General features: G+C 40.7%; 3 protein-coding genes across 3 annotated transcripts; 2 read left to right on the top strand and 1 right to left on the bottom strand.

The window, feature by feature from the left end:
* Nucleotides 1-303: 303 nt before the first annotated feature.
* LOC102701315 (nascent polypeptide-associated complex subunit alpha-like protein 1) lies at nt 304-2,780 on the bottom strand. Its single transcript, XM_006645241.2, has 4 exons — nt 2,610-2,780; nt 1,760-1,841; nt 903-1,033; nt 304-825 (listed from the first exon to the last, which is right to left on the bottom strand). The coding sequence occupies exons 1-4, from the start codon at nt 2,670-2,672 to the stop codon at nt 493-495; spliced, it is 609 nt and encodes a 202-aa protein (XP_006645304.1). The 5' UTR covers nt 2,673-2,780; the 3' UTR covers nt 304-492.
* A 7,090-nt stretch (nt 2,781-9,870) lies between these two features.
* LOC102701040 lies at nt 9,871-14,629 on the top strand. The gene is made up of 5 exons (XM_006645240.3): nt 9,871-10,405; nt 11,260-11,369; nt 11,446-11,826; nt 12,493-13,180; nt 14,148-14,629. Exons 1-5 carry the CDS (start codon nt 10,129-10,131, stop codon nt 14,228-14,230), a joined length of 1,539 nt encoding a protein of 512 aa, XP_006645303.2. The 5' UTR covers nt 9,871-10,128; the 3' UTR covers nt 14,231-14,629.
* Nucleotides 14,630-15,720: 1,091 nt separating this feature from the next.
* Nucleotides 15,721-17,386, top strand: LOC107305119. Its single transcript, XM_040521946.1, has one exon. The coding sequence runs from the start codon at nt 15,842-15,844 to the stop codon at nt 16,289-16,291; it is 450 nt and encodes a 149-aa protein (XP_040377880.1). The 5' UTR covers nt 15,721-15,841; the 3' UTR covers nt 16,292-17,386.
* Nucleotides 17,387-20,004: the final 2,618 nt, after the last annotated feature.

Below are 20,004 nucleotides of genomic sequence, written 5' to 3'. Positions count from 1 at the left end.
AATAAGTGCATAAAACTTTTATTTAGAAATTATTTTTTATTTACAAATATAATAACGTTTGACACAATGACCCCCAGCATAAAAACATTGGACTATAATCACGCCATCATCTTTTCTTTCTTACCTCATAAAATTTTAATTTTCAATCTTAAATTTGAAGTTGAGTATTTTTTATTAAAGTTTATTTTTCATACTTGCTTTTAGATCACTAAGAATACTTATATAAAAATTTTATTAATAAATTATTTTTCGTTTGCAAAATATGTCGTACGGGGATTGGAGCAATGGATCAAGTAAGACCAGTGAATAAAAATGCATATTAAACGGCAAACAGTCGATTTATCAAAGGATGACAAAACCTCCAGTCCGTAACACTAACGCTTTCCAGATAGAGCATAACAAAAGTGTTCATCCTATCCAAGGCGTCAAGCGCCCTCAACATTAAAATTTAACCCACAAGTTCCATCCCAACCACAAAGTTTTGTGATTCCACTAGTTTGTCAGCTCCATGATGGCAGTGACAATGTCACCATCAGCAGCCTTCAGTGCCTTCACCGCCCTGGATCTCGACACGGTGGCCTGTGTCATCACCAGTTCAATGTCCTTAGGCTCAACACCGGTCTCGTCGACCTCCTCGTCATCCTGAGCTGCTGCAGAAGGCTCGGGCTTTGAGATGACGTTGCTCAGATCTGGTGCCTTGAACTGCTCTGCAGCTTGAGTCTGCAGCTGCGAGCTCAGATCCTCGATCTTTGCCTCACCAAAGATGACGTAGGTGTCCGAGTTTGGGCTCTTGAAGACATCTGGTTTGGAGATGACAAACAGAATCTGGAAATGCAGGGAAAGGTTAGGCAAGTGCAACAAGCCTACAAGAAAAGATATCATAACAGCGATTAAGAACTCACATTCTTGCTCTTTTTGATAGTCACACGGCTCACACCAGTGATGGTCTTCATGCCAAGTTTCTGCATTGCTTTCCTGCTCTTTTTCTCACTCCTGCTCTGCTTAGACCTTCCACTAGCATCACCTCCTGCTTCTGCAAAGCATAGATGATAGTCATCAGCCTTAAGCAAAGACTGGAACGCAAGTCTATAATATACCACATAATACAGTTTTTCTGAAGCCCTTGACTGTTTTCGAGCAACCGTGAAACATAAATTTGGGTTCTAGTAATCAACAGTTCTTGGAATTTGGGATTTATAATTGTAAATTTGAACTGTGAACCATATATCCTCCTAAATTTGCCTGACATCACATGTACAGATACTTCGCTCCTAGTTAAAAAAATCTCAGTCTATCCTTAACAACCAGGACCTGTTCAGGCATTCATTTTGTATTAACAAGGCCCCCTGATTGGAAAGTGGAAAATGGACATGGTAATTGAAATATTTCCTCTTAAAAGTGTTATGTCGAAAACAGGACCTAAGGGTGTGGTCCCAGAGGTGAATAAATTTTTCGATGCAGATGGCACATGCCAGGAAACATGAATAAGATTAAAAGAACAAGAGAAAAAATGACAACAACATCACAGCTGTAAACAAGGTCAGAACAGACCCAGATCAGTTAACTATAAAAAAAACTATTGCACACTCAATAAATAGACAATAAATGAATCATAGATTAAAGAAACAGAGAGATGTGTTATGTGACATTGTGACAACTAGAGAATAAGCAGACACCTGATATATCTAACTTTTATATTACAATAACTGAAAACGTTACTAAAATGAGATATATGACAAATTACGTAGTTCCAGCATACCTTCCGCATCATCATCTTTGTCATCCTCGTCATCATCATCATCTTCATCATCATCATCATCCTCAAGGGTAGGTTCATCTCCCTGAAAGCATGCAAAAATATTATTTTTATCTGGCTGTCAAGTAACTTACATGCCCCCACAAAGCAGGGCCTTAGGCTACAAATCTACAATAGACCTAGTTATATGCAGAAAAAAAATAGTGAGCATTCAACCCATAGTATGTCATTTCCAGTTTGAAAGCAAGCATTCTGTACATAAAAGGAATGAACTTTTAAGAGTAAAAGAAAAGGGTCTGTGCTGCAGGAAACAAAAGACTCCTAATATGCTTCTGAAGCTAATTAACAAGTGAGACCAAGTTTCTAATATAACGATCACTATAGTTGAACAGCAGTTATAATGCTTTTAATCTAGCTTCAGCATGCTCATAATCAATTCAAACTTGTAATAATCCTTAATGCATCAGTAACATGACCTTCCAGTGATGCCCAAATAAGTCGCACTACTGATCTCTCCCCCTCCATATCTGAATCGCCGAACAACATATAACAACTAGCACGCGAGATGTTCTGTAGACTACAGCAACGAAAATCCCCTGAAAGTAACAAGCTCCAAAAAAAAGGTACACCAACAACCACGAGCTCGGCTCGCCGGCCAAATCTCGCGCCTAAAAGCCGCGCAACCTCAGCAACATACGAGATCCAGCGGCTTCCCGCCGCGATCTAGCCAAACCCGCAGATCTACGGCCGAATCAAATCCTCTATCTCTCGGAGTAGGCTTGCATCACAGGAAACATGGCAGCCGCGTTGAGGGAGGGGCGGGGAGGGGAGGAGTTGGGAGTGGAGGGATCACCTCGATTTTCTGCTCCTCGAGGTGCTTGCGTAGCAGCTCCTCCTGCGTCTCGACGGTCGTCATGGTGGCGGATCGAGTAAAACCCTAAAGCTCGTGGAGAGGGAGGAGAAAGTAAACCCTAGGATCAGCGGCGAAGGAAGCAGTACGGCGACGGCGGACCGGAATGGGAGGAGACGGGTGTATTTGTTGGGGAGACGAATGGAGATCGGTCTCTTATTCCAGTGGGCCGGGGCCCGTTTACGCCAAAGAATCCAGGTCCGTTAAGTACTTTGCTTCCCATATGGGTCCATTTAGTGTTACTATTTTTTTTTTAATTTCTAGTGCCACGTAGGTGCTGTACTATGTGACCAAGACTAAGAGCAAGGTTAAGACCCTGCTTGGATAAAAAAAAAATCCTGTGACTATTAGAAAAAGGTCCCTCTTCTTTTAAATAGGAGGGACTTTTTTAGGGACTTTTTCCTATTGATCTCTCAAAAATCAGTAGTCTCTTGGGAGAGACTTTTAGGGACTTTTTCTACCTCTTTCCACGTGTTGCCCTCTTCTCTCCCCTCTTCATCCCTCTGCCGCCTACCCACCCGATCGCCCAACGGCGCTGCCCCTGCCCTGCTCACCGACCGGCGCCGCCCTCGCCCCCGCCCCTCCTTCTCTCCCCTCTACCGCTTGCCTGTTCGACGGTGCCGCCCTCGCCCCGCTCGTCGGTGCCGCCTCCGCCCTTGCCCGCTCGTCGGCCGACGCCGACGCCCTTCCCGCCCTCGCTCGCTCGCCGGGCGGCATCGCCTCTGCCCCTCTTCTCCCCTCTACCGCCTGCTCGCACGCCCGCCTGACGGCGTCGCCCCTGCCCCCACCTGCTCGCCCGGTGATGCCACCGCCACCCCCGCCCGCTCGTCGGCCGACGCCGCCCTCGCCTGCCCGCCTCCTCTTCTCTCCACTCTTCTCAGGGGTAATATAGTATCTATATCATATAGTAAGACACTTTTAATCTTTCTTCCCAAACAGGAGGGACTACAAAAAAGTCCTAGGGACTACTAGAAAAAAAAATCCAGGAACTACTAAAAACCCTTGAATCCAAACATGCTGTAATAATATAACTAACAAGTTAACTGTAAGACTCTTTACAACTTTTCTCAGCCTACTCATATACTACCTCATTCCCATAATAACTTTATTTTTCGATTTCTGTGTATAACGCTTTGACCATTAGTCTTATTTAAAAAATTTGTCCAAAAACTTTAAAAAAATAGTCCAGGATTTTTATTTGGGTGGTCCAACTTAAATGATTTTTTAATTATCATCAATATAACATACAATATATATAATATAATAAATAATATTTTCTTTTATATTTATTATATATATATATATTCAAAGTTGGGAATTTTACCATCCAGTAACAATAAAAATATTAATCACACAAATATTTCAAATACGACGAAGAGTCAAAACATTATATTTAAAACCGAAAAATAAAGTTAATAGGGACAGAGGCAATAGTAATTATCTCTTTATTATTAATACAGGATTCACTTGTCTCTCTCATAGAATTTTTTTCTTGTGTACGAGTCACCTGTAAACTTACAGCACACTTCTCCACTCTCTCCTTCTATATCTCCCCCATCTCAGTATTAGCCGGTTTACGAACTGCTATTATACTTGCTCTAAGTCAACCAAGCTAAAGGGTTGTTTAGATGGGACTAAACTTTTTAGCTCCATGTCATATCGGATATTTGGACACTAATTTGAAGTATTAAACATAGAATAATAAAAAACTAATTTCATAAATGAGTGGTAATCCACGAGACACTTTTTTTAAGGCTAATTAATCCATAATTAGAGCATGTTTACTGTAGCATCACATAGGCTAATCATGGATTAATTAGGCTCAATGGATTCGTCTCGCGAATTAGTCCAAGATTATAGGTGGGTTTTATTAATAGTCTATGTTTACTATTTATAAGTGTCCAAACATTCGATGGGACAAGAGGCTAAAGTTTAGCCACTTGTCCTAAACACCCCCTAAGTACTATGCTCCACGTCAGGTAAAACTGCTTTCAATACGACCTTAGGGGGCTTGATTTGCACATATATGAAAAGTTTAGGGACACTGTATATCCGATTTTGCGGTTGATTGATATAAATGAAACACGGCCAATAGTTGAGGGGCGCAAATTGAACATTTTGCATTTTTGTTGATTCCTAGCGGAGATCTTCTACTAGTGGGCTGGGCCTGTTTACGCAAGAAAATAAGCCCATTTATTTGTTACAGTTTATACATTGCTACTCCTTTACTTGAAGAACAAAAATATACTTCCTCCGTCCCAAAATAAACTAATTTTTCACTTTTTACCTTCAATTTTTGACTCTTCGTCTTATTAAAAAAAATTATGATTGATATTTTTATTTTTATGAGATGATAAATCATGAATAATACTTTACGTGTGACTAATTTTTTTCTAATTACTTGAAAATTTTTCAAATAAGACGGATGGTCAAACGTTGGACACGTAAACCAAAAATTCGTTTTTTTGGGACAGAGGAAGTAAAGGATTGATCTTTTGACGTATAGCATTGATTTTAGTATCTTTTTAGATATATAAAGGAATTATTTTTATGTTCCTTGTACCGTTAAACAATGTGATTTATATATATACATATATATATCATATTAATTTAGATTTTATATTTTTAGCCAATATTAATTAATCATGGCATAATCCATCGATCATTTTTTGTGTCAGTGGAGAAGTTCCCAACCCACCGTTGGCGAACACAGATGTGTAGTAAAATATACTGGATTTTGAGGGATGCTGATATGTGGTCGTAAAGCAATGTGCCAGTGCCACACGCCATATTCTTCTCTATTAGTGGATTTTCGATTTTTTTGACACATTTTTAGCTCCCAAACGGCATGTTTCATGAAAAAAATACAGTCATATAGTGTTATTTTAAAATCAGATAATTAGAGATAAAAACAGTATCGCTAGAGAAGAATGTCGCCATGATGGATAGACTCTCTGGGCAGCGTGTGTACAGCAGCAATCCTGATTCAACTATTGAAGCCCTGTGACAAGATGACCCGCTTAAGATGATGGTGATCGTCCAGTACTACGAGCTGAAAATGGCACAGGAAATTACTACCTCCGTCCTGTAATAATTTTATTTTTTATTTTTCCGTGTTCAACGTTTCACTATTCGTCTTATTTGAAAAAATTATTAAACATTCATATTTTATCATTTAGTAATAATAAAAATATTAATCGCAAAAAATTTAAATAAGACGAATAGTCAAATATTGGATATGGAAAAACAAAAAATAAGATTATTATGGGACGGAGGCAGGTTATTATGGGACGGAGGCAGTAACACCAGCAACGGGTACAAACCGACAATGCAATGAATGGATAGAAAGTAAAAGCATAATAACTCATCAGCTATTATGCAGCTGCAGTACCCGGCCGTACGGCCATTACATTCAATTACTCCTACCTTAATCAGTCATCAAGCGTGACAACAAACAGTTAACACCGTACTTTCCCAGTTTAAGTGGTGTTTGGGAAACAACGACGACGCAGTTCCTGTCGTATAAGATGTTTAGACACTAATTTTAAAATATTAAATATAGACTAATTATAAAATATATTTCATAATTTTGGACTAATTCGTGAGACGAATATATTGAGCCTATGTGGTGCTATAGTAAAGTAAACATTTAATTAGCTTGAAAATTTTGTCTCACGAATTAGCTCTCATGTATGAATTGTTTAATATTTTAAATTGATATCCAAACATTCGATATCACATAAGGCTAAAAACTTTAGACTCATCTAAACAACCCCTAACTCCTCCTTTCAAGGGCCTGAATCCGTGATAAAAAGACGTCGACATTTCATCACGCTCGAGCTCGTTCTACTGAATCCGTGATGAAAAATACTGCACACGAACGCATCGGTCCGTTCGATTTTGACAAATTACAAAAGATTTTGGATTACCTTTTATTTTTTCATAGCTATTCAAGTGTATAAACTACCGAGTTAACTCTATTAGTTCCGTAACATTTTGTATATATCTAAATTTATCGATAAATCCATATATGTATATATATATATATAGCTAGATTAATTAACATTAATATGAAATTGACTAAGACTATAAAGTTCTACTATAATTTATAAATAGAGGGACTACTGAACAAAAAGGTCTTGCTTTATAAAAATCAATAAACATCTGTATAAAATAAATTTTACAAACAATATACCGCTTTGGAAGTTTGAAAAAGTTTGCTTGCAAATCGTAATAACCCGATAAAGATCATAGAACATGGCCGTCGTACGATGAAAAACTTGTGGAGAGAGAGAGATGCGAGTAGGTGCATGGTCCTTGTAACCGAGGACGGCGATGGCGTCTCCTCTCCTCCGTCGGGGACAGCGAGGGCCTAACCCACCACCGGACTCGCCTCGCCGACGAGCACCCCACCCCCCACCTCCACGCCACGCCGCTGCCAGGTGGGCCCGGCCCTCGTTCTCGCCGGTCGCCGGCGGCGCGTTACGATTTCAACGGCGGTGTCGTGCGGCGGCGGCGTCGTTCGCTGCCCAACGCCTGTTGTTAACGTGGGCCCACGCGGTCAGTGGCAGTAGCCAGTAGGTTTGTCGTAACCGAGTCCATGTGCGCCGGGTCCACGAGCCAGGGGAATTAGATGGCAGCGCTTCGTAATTTACGCGGAAGCCACGTGGACCAACCCGTCACACGTACGAATCTGCCCGTGCACCTGGTCTCATGGACCCCCGCCTCATAAACACCAGGCGCCCTGGTCATCGGGTCGCTGGTGCAGTGGACCGCGTCCAGGTAACCTCTCTCTCCCTCGTACGAGTAGAAAGGGAAGTCGTCGCTATCCGCGAAAGGAAGCAGGGCACGAGAAAGCCAGGAATAATAAATAGATAGTCCACCTTTTTATTACCTCCGTGGGTAATTGACTAAAATTTAAAATTTTCTTATAAAATTATATTGGTGAAGTATTAGTTATTTTATCAGTTATATTATATTCAAATCTATATATTATACCATTATTATCCACGCTCTATACAATCTTCTTATCTAATATGAGACATTTAATTCCTTATTTATTTTAGCTATGAATTATTGTAATCTGGATTATTGAGTCAGATTAACGTAAACTGAATTATTATAAACTAAAGTAGAAATCATTGGCAAATATGTGTAATTATTTTAAGTATCCAATGATAGTGAGTCTTTAACTATAAGATAATCTTAAAAAAATCATTTTTGGATGAGCTTATAATCTTTATAGTAATATAGACTCTAAATTATAATAACTGTTAGAATAATCTAACTGTTTATTTTAGATTACTTCTAATAAGTCAGATTATAATAATTTCAAGCTGAATCAAACATGGCCTAAGTCACTTTTATTGAGATCCATGAAGTTTTTATGTTTATCTATTGATGTGTATATATCTTTATTGGTATTTATATAGATTTGTTAGTATTTATATTGGGACACAAGGAGTTTACATAGTTTTAAAAAATCTTCCACTGTTAAATGTGGTAAATACTTGTGCCCACTCCATTCCAAATTATAGTTGCTATAAAATTTGGACATTTGTAAACTTTTGCTAGTTGCATTCTTACAATATAAAAACCCAGCGGCAAAATACCTATAAAATTTGGCATTATCTAATAGTGTGAATCTTAATGTGAATATAGTCAAGTATAGGATTTGACACTAACTAGCGCTCTCTCTCTCTTTTTTATAATATTTGTTGTTTTAGAAAAACTTGATGTCTATATTATATGATGAAATTAACATATAAAATCAATAGTCTACTTAATACCATAAACATCTATATGAAAATATTTTACAAAATACATAGGTTAACAGTTAATAAAGCACACGCATCAAGCCATCAAGGCAGAGAAAAAATGTGGGCTCAGGGCACACGTCACGGGTGTCTCCTGGTCTTGGAGGTCGCTCACCGATCCATCCGCTGCAGCCGCTCACCCAAAAGGCAGATCTCCTGTGGCTGCGCCAACGCATCGCCATCCGACTTCCGTTTCTTTGTTTTTGAGAGCTCTGGATGATGGAATGGATGGATAGGTTAAGCACTCGCCCTCACTGTTAACAGTGGAGAGACAGAGAGCCGGAATGATGGACATGTGGAACAAAAGAATCACATTCTCTCCGTGTGATGTTTCACCTCACCAATTTCGCATTCATTACTGATATGCTGTTTGTTATCGTTACATTTATTGGAACAATTTTGAGTTTATATCCTATATATGGTGATCTGTGTACCGTTTCATTCTATCTTTCGCTTGTACTTATAAGCCAAAATTTTAATTTTTAACTTTAAATTTAGAGTTAATTTTGAGGATTTTCACCGAAGTTTATCTTTGAGTCATGAATTTTAGATGCTAAGAATACGTATACAAATTTTTAACAAAATATTTTTCTTTTATAAATATGCCATTTGGCTTTTTTCACGAACAACCAACTAGGAAAATTAAACTTGAGATCAATGTGTTTCACCTATGGGTCTATTAACTAAAACAGAAAAGATGTTATACTTTAAAATTACGCTAGAAACTTGTCATGTCTAGTGAATTATGTTGTTTAATACATACATGTGTTTTATGTTTTCTCTATAAAAATATTTTCCTTTTTATAAAGTGTATTTGTATTTGCATTCTAATTAGTCGTTGGCAATCAGAAAGAAGTGTCTTATAAAATCATGAGAATAGTAGTTGATATTTTATTATCATATGTCTCAAAATCATGTAGATTGAATTGCAGTTTATGTAATAAATAAATCTTTAAATCACAACACATTTATATGTAATAAATAAATCTTTAAACCACAGCACGTTTATAGAGACTACAAAACTCCGATGAATGTTTGGTTTGAAAATTGAAAAACCACCCACTAAGTAGCAACAAAGTCCATTGGTCATAGAAGATCCCAACCCTTACTTTGCCCCCTTCCGAATTCAAAATCTTCCAACCATCCAAGGAAAAAAAAAGCCCAGATAAAACAAACCAATCCCAACACCATAAAAGAACAAAAAAGGCAAAAGAGAAAAAAAACCTACAAATTATTCCAAACCAACACTAACCAGAAACAAATTAACGACCTTAATTAATTAACCCGATCTACTTGTAATAAGTTTGCTTTACCCACTAACCACGAGTCCATCCTACTACTACTGACGACGAGTCGCTCCAACCGCTCTGCGCTGCTCGCTTCTTCCCTTCCCTTCCCTTCTTCCATTTCACTTCTTCACCTCTCTCTCTCTCTCTCTCTACTCGGAGCGGTGCGGTTTACCTCTCACTTTCTCTCACCTTCCTCGCCCACCACCTCCATCTCCTCCTCCTTAAGCAACGGCGCGGCGGACCACAGGGCCAGCGCACCTACCGGGCCACCACCACCGCACCCGCGCGGCTGCGGCAATGGCGTCGTCGTTGGAAGCCGGCGGCGGGCGCTGCCGGGATGCGTGAGATCGGGGTCGCATGGGGAAGGAGGCCGGCGGGGAGGGGCAGCGGCAGCAGCAGGGGTGGCCGCCGGACGGGGCGGGGGGCGGGGGCGGCGGAGGAGGGGGTAGAGGTAGCGGAGGGCGGGGGTGGTGGTTGTGCGGCGGCGGCGGCGCGCGCGGGGTGGTGCGGCTGAAATGCGTGGCGGCGCTCGTGCTTGGCGTCGCCGTGCTGCTGTCGGCGGTGTTCTGGCTCCCGCCGTTCGCGCGGCGCGGGAGGGGATCGGAGGGGCCGGATCCGGGCGCCGGCTTCGAAGGTGAGCCCGACCGAGAGGCTGCATTGCGAGATCTCTACTTGCTTCGTGCGTCTGTTGCATTGGTTGATGAGTGGAATCTGCTGTTCGATTCCTGCTTAGCTCGTGGCGGATTGATGAGTAGTCACTGTTTCTGAGCTTTGGATCTGGATGTACGGAAATTTTGAACTGGCCGTGAGGAACTGGTCAATGCGATTTATGTGCTGTTCGGTTTAGGCCGCGAGACGGATTTTTTTTTAAACATTTCTGTGCCTTAGCGTCACCATTCCATCAGAGTTTATTTCTGCTAGATTTGATGTCAGTATTTGATCTGTATCGCGTTAGCTATGTGTCGGTGCTTGTTTTGCAAAACGAGGGAGTTAAATTTTGGGGAAATATTTAATGCCAAAAGAGGCAAATCTCGTCAGCTTGCCGCTCCATAGAATTACTTAACTTAGTCAGGTGTGCCCAATTATTTTGCGAGCGTTGCATATTTGTGTGGTTCTGTCACTGATGTTTGTACTGTCGTGCCCATTTCCATTTTTGGGTAGTTCAAAGTTTTGGAATGGCTGTAATGAAGGGTTGAAACATAGTAAATTACTAGCCAATACTTCTGGTTGCAGTTCATTTCCAACCATGCGAACGTTCATTAATTCTACTAGCTGTATAATGAGGAAACTCTGGTAGGTATTTACTGTTTACTGAAGTTGCCTTTGGAATGTTGTGCTATACGTTTTAATCTATATTTAGGACATTATGCAGAACAAACAGAATGTTCTTTATTCTGTTGTGTAGGAGTACTAGAACTGTAATACATTTTGATCCTGCTAATTACTTTATTTTAAGGTATTTGTCTTACAAACCTATATTTTTTTCAGCTGACATAGTGGCGAGCTTTAGGCTGCATAAGACAGTTCCTGAGCTGAATGGAAATGCATCTAAGCTTGAATTGGACATCTACGAGGAAATTGGCATTCCTAACTCCACTGTATGCCCTGCAAACATCCTTTATTTGTACATATTTCTTCATCATGTCGCAATCTGATGTTTGCATACTTCTACAGGTGGTAGTAAATTCGCTACAACCATTAGTTGGATCAAACTGGACAAACTGGACAAATGTTGTCTTCAGCATTGTGCCTTATCCAAAGAATTCGACTTTATCTTCAACATGGTTGAGCATTCTTAGGTCTTATTTTATGTCCTTTGTTGTGCGGCAGTCGACGCTCCAGTTGACTGAATCTTTTTTTGGAAATTCGTCGTCCTTTGAAGTGATTAAATTCCCTGGAGGAATAACAATCATTCCTCCACAAACTGCTTTTCTTCCTCAGAAACCTCACGCAACTTTTAACTTCACTCTGAATTTCCCAATCTACAAAGTGCAAGATAGAATTGATGAGTTAAAGGATCAAATGAAAACTGGGCTACTACTCAATTCCTATGAGGTTAGTGCTACCTTCTGGCCTAGCTCATTTATCACTTCCGTTAGTTAGGAAGTTACATAGTTCTGTTCATTTGATATCACCTCCCTTGAAGTGTCATTCATTTTGGAATATGTGAAGTTTTTGGTATTTGTCTACTACTCTAATTTAGGCACTTGCTCATATCATACAACCTGTCAAACTTGTATTTCTTCCTCATGATTTGTAGTGCTACTGAACAATTCTATTCTTAGGGGCATTTGTTCATACTACAGTCTACGGTTCAGGGACATGTGTACAAATTTAGGTCTATAGGCATGAGATATCATGCAGGGACACAACAGATTATTTTGAGATGTAATCTTGACTTCAAACTTTTTGCAAAGAGGCATGGAAAAAAAAAGGGGCACAGATGCAATATTGATATCTACATCTAAGCCAAGGAACATGGTGTTTATGCCTTCAGACTCTTTATACCTGAATTTTTACTGTTTTCTGCTTTAAAAATGCATGTATCCATTTCATTTCATTTTATTCTATGTGCATATGAATAATGGATGGCGCTTCTGATCTAGTTTAGGCAATATCTGGAAACAAAGGGGCCAAGATTTCCAATGCATCCTATGAATTTTTATTTTGAATCTTACCTTTTTATTCATGGCTTGAACTCATATTTTCCATCCATTGTAGAATCTCTATATCAAATTGGCAAATCTGAACGGTTCAACGGTTGAACCTCCAACTGTTGTTGAGACCTCCATTTTTCTGGAAGTTGGGAATCACCAGCCATCTGTACCAAGGATGAAGCAGTTGGCGCAAACAATTACTAATTCATCTTCAGGAAACCTGGGTCTAAACCATACTGTATTTGGCAGAGTAAAGCAGATAAGCCTTTCATCCTATCTTAGACATTCTTTACATAGTGGGGATGGTTATGATGCACCTAGTCCAGCACCCATGCACCATCATGGTCATCATCACCATCATCACCATCACCATGGTCATGAAGACAATAGGCATTCAGCTCCATCTCCAGCTCCAGCTCCAGTACATTCCCCTGTGCACGAACCCAGGTATGGAGCTCCACCTCCATCTGGGTGTCCATATGGCACTGACAAGCCAAAGAGCAAAGCTCATGTAATGCCGGCTCCTGAGCCTACAGCCAATGATCATTTTGCTCCACCGGTTGCTTTGCCACCTCACTCACTATCACCACGGAATCCCAGTGTTCACAGTAGGTCCCCTATTCCATCCCCTCCAGTTCTTCCTGAGTCGCCTTTGCCCACTGTTTCTTTTGCTCACGCTCATCCTCCAAGTGAACATGAATCAAGACGAGTTCCTGCTGGAATGTCATCTCTGGCCCCTGCACCTCATTCATGTAAGTTTTTCACCCTATCCTTTTAACATTTTCTCAGCCTCTAGTGAAGTGTTATCTCCAAAATGAGCACAATCATTTACTTTACAATGTGGGGATAAGTTAAGATTGTATTAATTTTATCTTGCTGGAGAAATTGAAGATTTTTTTACTTAATTGTTTCTGCTCCTGAAGCTAATGCGATAAATCCATTGTGTTTGATCTTTATGCCAACTGCTGGATTGAGGTCACATTTCTATGATTTTTCCATGGATGATAGTTTGACAATCTGTTCATGAATCATAATACATTTGTGTCAAGTTCAGAACTCCAGATCATGCTTGAGTTTGCCTATCGTCTGATGATATGTTTCTGTCAACTAGATGGAGTATAAGTACAGCTCACAGTTGATTCAGACATCAACTGTTAGGTTTTCTTCTCAGCAAAACAAGTGCCTCCACCTTAGAATGCATAAGTTTGTAACCCTTGGAATTTACTTGCACTAAGTGGCAAAATATTTGCGAGCCAAGAAAAGATCAGTTACTCTAGATAGCATAAGGCAATGTGAACAGTCGAATCGAGCAAGTAATTTTGGATAGGACAAGAAATTTTTGTTGCTACATCTTATATAGCCATGTTTTAACATTCATGGCTACTTATGAGCTTTGCTCATTTTGCAGCTTATGTTGATATATTTAGATCTGAATTACTTGCTCTGTATTTCTTTTGGTGTTGGTCAACGTCATTTTGAACTAACCTATATCGAACAAATAAAAATGGAGTATTCAATAATTTGAGAACATTGCATTACTTTATTTTACCAATTGACATGTATAGGTTTCTGTTTGTAACTAGCCATGGATAGTTTAATTAATGCGTCGTTGATTCCAGTGAAAGAACATCATTGATTGATGAATCTATGCACATAGAGTTATATTCTATTTACCTCATGCAGCAGCTTTCATTCTGACCATTTATTCTGCCATTGCAGCAAACACTCCCTGGAGCCAGCGGCGTTCCAGTTATTGGGTCCTTGTACCTCTTGTGTGTATTCTACTGAGCCTACTACTATGACGAAGGAAATACACGGCTAGCCCAGATGTAAATTAGGGAGGTTTCAGGTTTCAACTTTCAAGAAGAGGATGAGGCACCGCCGGTTCTTCTTATCTGGTTGTGGCCAGCCGATCAAGCTCCCGGGCGGGTGGGCAAGCACAATACAGCGTCCTGCACCGTCTCGGCGTGCTGTTATACTTGTTAGTGCATGTAAATATGGATGGGGGTGGGGTATAAGGCAAATGGGTAGCAGCTGTGCCTAGGTCAAAGCCACAGTGGTGGCAGGCCCTTGTCTAGCACATGTTGCCCGGGTTTTGCTATGTGCTACTGCTGTTGAGAAGAGGATCTTCAAGTGTAAAAACCGCCTTTTTTTTTTAATATGAGAGGGCATAGAATATCTGCCTCCAATTTTCAGAGGTCTATCTTGGGTCTATGCTATGGAACATCTATCATGTTGAACCTATAATTTCTCATAATTTTTTGAGGGCTTCCTCTTGAACCATGACTGGTTGATTGTTTCTGATGATCTGATTTTGCTTCTGAACGATACAGGGGTGACAACTGACAAGGTCTACTAGTCGAGCGTTTGCAATCTCGTTTTGGGTTGAAATACAAGTCAGCAGGATGACAAAGTTCATGAATGTGTTAAATTCGTTTGAAATTCAACTTGAACTGAGCAGCTTGTGGAGATCTGAATTTTGTGTGATGAATTCAAAATTTGTGAACCAAAGTCCTGCTACCCTGGGAGGCTGGGAAGTGACTTTATTACGCCCTTTGGTTTCGGTTTGTAATAGAAGACCTCATTAGTGTGTACACGTAGGTTAAATCGTTCGTCTTATTGATTTTTTGTGCATATATATAAAATTGTCTTATTTAAACTTTTATGCACATACGTAACAATGTACTAAGTGTTAATAACAAACTAAATCACAACAAGTAACCATATAATTCTTTTAAATAAGATAAACGGTCAACATATCTCCAAGACCTGGCTTCCGCAAAATTTCATGATTTTCATGTGGCCCGAAATCAGATATCGAGAAATCCAAATATGAAACTGTAGGCTTGGTTTAAAATTCGTCAAAATTTGGTCGAAATCTCCTGGTTTTCGCGGTGGTGGCATCCCACATCCGACGACGGAATTAATCGAGCGGTCCAACCCCCAAGCGGCGATTAATTCGACGATCTCCCGCCTCCTCCCAAGTTCCAAACCGCTGGCTAGGCTAGTGTACACTCCACTTCACTCCGGTTGTTTGGTTTATTATGAAAAGAATAAATAATACATCAAAACAAATTTAAATAAAATTTTTATATACGAGTTATTGGTGATACAAAAATTAATACTAAAAATAAACTACGTTAAAAAACTCTAAAAATCTAATTTAAATTTAAAACAAAAATTTAAATTTTGATTAATAATTATAAACAGAAACGAGAAGACGAAGGTGAGAGGGACTTATCCACAGTGTGCGCCGGTGTCCGGGTTCAATGCACGCACGCATCACCTCCTGCCACTGCTCCAACGACACTCTTTAATCCTCGCCTCAACTACCACTTCTCATTGATCATCGCCGTCCCACCCATGTCGCTTGCTGCATGCCAAAGAAGCTAGCTTTGGCTTTGCCATAGATCATGATGAGCAGCAGCACAAGGTTCTCCTACCGCCGCCTCAAGAAGCTCCCGCCGGCGCCTGATCTCGATTACGGCGGCCATGGCGGCGCCGTCGGGAGGAGGAGGGTGACGTGGAGGAGGAGGAGGCGGCCGCGGCTGAGGATCTCGGGCCTGACGAGGGCCCTGCGGAGGAAGGCGGCGGCGGTGGGCGGCGCGGTCAGGGCGTCGGTGACGAAGGTGCTGCGGCGGCTCAGGGAAGGGAGCCCCTACGTCGGGGACCTCTTCGCCGGCAACTACATGTTCATGCAGGTCACCCCGTCGCCGACCATGGCGATGGCCGCCGCCGGCGGCCCGGACAAGGGCGTCGCGGCGTTGCCGTCGTACTACCGGACGGTCGCCGGCAAGAACGCGCTCCGGGGGGCCACGACGGCGCCGTGGCGACATTCTCCCGCCGTGCTGTACAAAGCTTGATTAGCTGAGTTTTTCGATCGTCATTTAATTTGTTGTTGGTGTGTGCATGCCATGATCGTACGTGCCGGTACTACTGTCCGTCAAAGTGTCAAAATAATTACTCGAGTAAAGCAAAGTTATTATACATATATGAGGCCCCATTAATCTATAGATGACGTGATAATTCCATCTCTATCGAGTTCCATTTCCTACATTTTCCTACATACAACACATAATATTAAAAATATGATCCGAATTATTATCTGTAATGTATTTAGATTATATTACTAGTTTCCTACTAGTTTTTTCTAACAGTTTTTTATTTGGAGTAGGAGTAGAATTAGTTTCCTAATAGGATTCTGTCAGTCTCGTCCTATTAGTACTCCAGATTTCCCCCTATATATCCATTGTAAACTGCACGGAAAAGGTGCAACGACCCAATGTATTCTCCTGCTATTGTAATCATCACCTCACAGTGGATATTGCTGGTTGACGCCCGTGATTTTTTCCCGTAAGGGTTATACGTTAAGTCTGTTTTTTGGTTATGTCTTAATTTTTTTAACAAGTGGTATCAGAGGTATCATCAGACCTATCAGATCTATTCTGCTACGGCGTTCTTCGTCCCGCGTTTTGGCCGGTCGTATCTCGTCACATCGACGGCGCACCAGCCACAATCTTCGCTTCTCCTCGTCGACAGCCAGCAGCAGCAGCAGTACAACAACAACATCGAACTAGTAATGCTGCCATTGCACGGTCCCCGAGGCAGGCATGAAATGATAGCAGCGACAAAGCTTTGTCTGTTCGTTCATGTTCTAGTGTCAAAAGGATTTTTCGGCGGAATTTTCTACATCCGTATCGGTCTTCGTATTAAGTAACTTTTTTTATTCTATTATATTTTTTGGTCTATAATTTTTCTCGAAGTCTTTCACCAAATTAAACATTGAGAAGTTTGATGGCAAGATCAATTTTAGCATATGATAAGTTCAGATGAAAGTTTTCTTCTACCAGCTGATGTTTGGAAGGGAAAAATAATTCATCGAGAAAATTTTCGTTTCCGTTTATCACTTTGATCAAATTTCCCAGGAGATTTCAATACTTCGTTTCGCTGTTATGTTGGGTTCCCCCAATTTATACCACCAACTTTAGGATTTGATCCTATGACGAGTTTTAAAGTATTATTCAATGCTCTTGTTTTGATCACGTGATGTTAGAGAAACTGCTATAAGCACATGACCAATTTTTATGAGCTTTATCAGGAGATTCAAATACTTCGTTTTGGTTCGCATCTCTGCTGGGTTCTACCAATTTATACCAACGGGTTTATGGTTTTATTCCCATGGCGATTTGAAGTATGTTTCACTGCTCTTGTTCAAAATAAGCGAGATATTCGTTGTCCTCAAGTTTGGCTCGTGCTTATTATAGTTCAAAAGACTACTATTTACCGCAAAGTGATTTTATCTACATGAGGTTTCTGGTGATTTACAATTTTTATGCTACAAGAGAATTCGTCTCAAGGTAGAGATTGTTAGAGATATGATCCAAATTATTATCTGTAATGTATTTAGATTATATTACTAGTTTCCTACTCGGTTTCTTCTAACCGTCTCCTACTTGGAGTAGGAGTAGGAGTAGGATTAGTTTTCTAATAGGATTCTGTCAATCTTGTCCTATTAGGACTCCTTGATTTTCCCGTATAGATATCCCTTGTAAGCTGCACGGAAAGGGTACGACGGCCTGGTGTATTTCCCTGCTATTGTAATCATCACCTCATGGTGAATAATTGCCGGTTAGCACCCGTGATTTTTTCCCGCAAGGGTTTTACGTTAAATCTGCTTCTCAGTTATGCCTCGATTTCCCTAACACATAAGAATTTCGATTTTACGAACTCAGGCTGAAACTTACAATGCAATCTGAATTCCGACATCGGAATTTGAGAGAGGCATTGGCTCTTTCATTGAAGCTCTAGGAAATCGCATTGTTCCGGCACAATAGTTCGATTTTGGTTCGAGTTTGTGGCCAACCAATGAACAGCGGCGGCCACCTTTCGCGAGAATCAAGCAGATCATGCGCAGAGGGGGACCTCGTGATGACGGGAGAGCCCAGCGCATTGGTAGTGAAGGCGGCGAGGGGGAGAGAGAGAGCGAGGCCACGGGCTCGTGACGGAGGGCGAGGGTGAGAAGCGCACCGGTGGGCGGCGGTGATGCTGGGAGATCGAAGCGGTGGAGGCCTGGCCATCGGACGCCGTCGCCGGCGAACACCCGAGGGGAGGCGATGTGATTGTTCCATACGTTCTGGATCGTAGGGGGCGACTGGTTGGAAAATGACAAACGCTATATTTATAAAAAATAATTTATAAATATAACTTTTATATACGTGTTTTTAGATATAAAAACAAAGACCGAAAAATAAAATAGGAAAAAAATTCCAAAATCTGCTATAAATTTAATATTGAAAATTTAAGTTTTACTCCCTCCGTTTCCTAACGTAAAATGTTTGACTTTTTTGATTGTAATGTTTGATCATTTGCCTTATTCAAAAAATTATAAAAATATCATTTATTTTGCTTGTGACTTAGTTTATTATCAAAAGAACTTTAAGTACAACTTGTCATTTTTTATATTTCTACTAAATTTTTAAATAAGACGAATGATTAAACGTTACAACGAACAAATCAAACATCTTGCATTACGAAACGGAGTTAGTAGCTAGGCCTGAACGTTCGGTTTTCGGTTCGGTCTCGGTCTTCAGTCTTCAAAGAAAATTCGTTCTTCCAGAACTCGGGCCCGATCAGTCTTGAAAAAAACTCAAGACCGAGAAATTCGGTCTCGGTCTTGTTCGGTCTCGGTCTTAGTCCTGACCGAAGTGCCTGAGATTTCGGTTACCCGAAGGCCGGCGGGAGGAGGTGGGGAGGCGGGTGGGAGGAGGCGGCGGAGGGGAGGCGGCGGAATTCGGTCTGTTCGGGTATTTCGGTTACCTAAGACCTCTACCTGAAGACCGGACCAAATTTTTCGGTCTTTCACCTCCTCCACCCGAGACCGGGACCGAATTTCTCGGTCTCGATTTTTTCGGTCTCGATCTTGGTCTATTCGATTCGGTCTCTCGATCGCGGTCTTTTTGTGCCCAGTTCTAGCAGTAGCTTATAAGAAAAATAAAAAGATAAGGTCGATAAATATGGAGAGTGAGCTATGCAAATCACTAAAATCAGGGGTTATTTTGCAAATTTCAGTACCCGCCGAGATCATCCCAGTTAAAGTGATGAGTCCTATGGTCAGTAACCACCTTAATTAATATCATTGGTACATTAGACAAACTGCATCCGAACAAGATTAAACATGTATAGACTATGTACTATACAGATAAAAAAATGGGTTAGATCTTTTCTACAAACACTGGGGGTTCTTTTTGAAAATTTGAAGGACCGCTACCGGTGGCGGCGATCGAAGACGGAGGTTTTGGAAAGGGAAAATACATTTAGCCTCATTGTTTTGTTACCATAAAAATATTTATAATTAAAAAATAGTTTTGAGTAAATTTTTTATATTCATGTTTTAGTAATCTAAAACTAAATAGTAAAAAAATAAACTAAGATGAAAAAAACTCAAAATCAACTTTAAAATTATGTTTTGGATTTAAATTTAGCTTATAAACTTAAGCATAAGCTAAACAATGGAGGCATTATCATCGCGCTAATCTGGGCCACTGTATCTTCTCCTCTCCCCTCGTCCAATCGTCCA

The sequence above is a fragment of the Oryza brachyantha genome, chromosome 1, assembly GCF_000231095.2.
Source record: "Oryza brachyantha chromosome 1, ObraRS2, whole genome shotgun sequence".
NCBI lineage: Eukaryota > Viridiplantae > Streptophyta > Magnoliopsida > Poales > Poaceae > Oryza > Oryza brachyantha.
The sequence above is the reverse complement of the archived record's forward strand: the minus strand, read 5'-3'. Positions and strand labels throughout refer to the sequence as shown.

What these genes read in the sequence shown, in the direction of transcription:
- LOC102701040 (XM_006645240.3), top strand. Translation starts at nt 10,129, where the DNA reads ATGGGGAAGGAGGCCGGCGGGGAGGGGCAGCGGCAGCAGCAGGGGTGG. An exon ending in TCCGGGCGCCGGCTTCGAAG is followed by an intron (nt 10,406 to 11,259) that starts GTGAGCCCGACC and finishes TATTTTTTTCAG; the next exon opens with CTGACATAGTGGCGAGCTTT. An exon ending in GGCCCCTGCACCTCATTCAT is followed by an intron (nt 13,181 to 14,147) that starts GTAAGTTTTTCA and finishes CTGCCATTGCAG; the next exon opens with CAAACACTCCCTGGAGCCAG.
- LOC102701315 (XM_006645241.2), bottom strand. Translation starts at nt 2,672, where the DNA reads ATGACGACCGTCGAGACGCAGGAGGAGCTGCTACGCAAGCACCTCGAG. An exon ending in TCGAGGAGCAGAAAATCGAG is followed by an intron (nt 1,842 to 2,609) that starts GTGATCCCTCCA and finishes GCATGCTTTCAG; the next exon opens with GGAGATGAACCTACCCTTGA. An exon ending in CAAAGATGATGATGCGGAAG is followed by an intron (nt 1,034 to 1,759) that starts GTATGCTGGAAC and finishes TATGCTTTGCAG; the next exon opens with AAGCAGGAGGTGATGCTAGT.
- LOC107305119 (XM_040521946.1), top strand. Translation starts at nt 15,842, where the DNA reads ATGATGAGCAGCAGCACAAGGTTCTCCTACCGCCGCCTCAAGAAGCTC.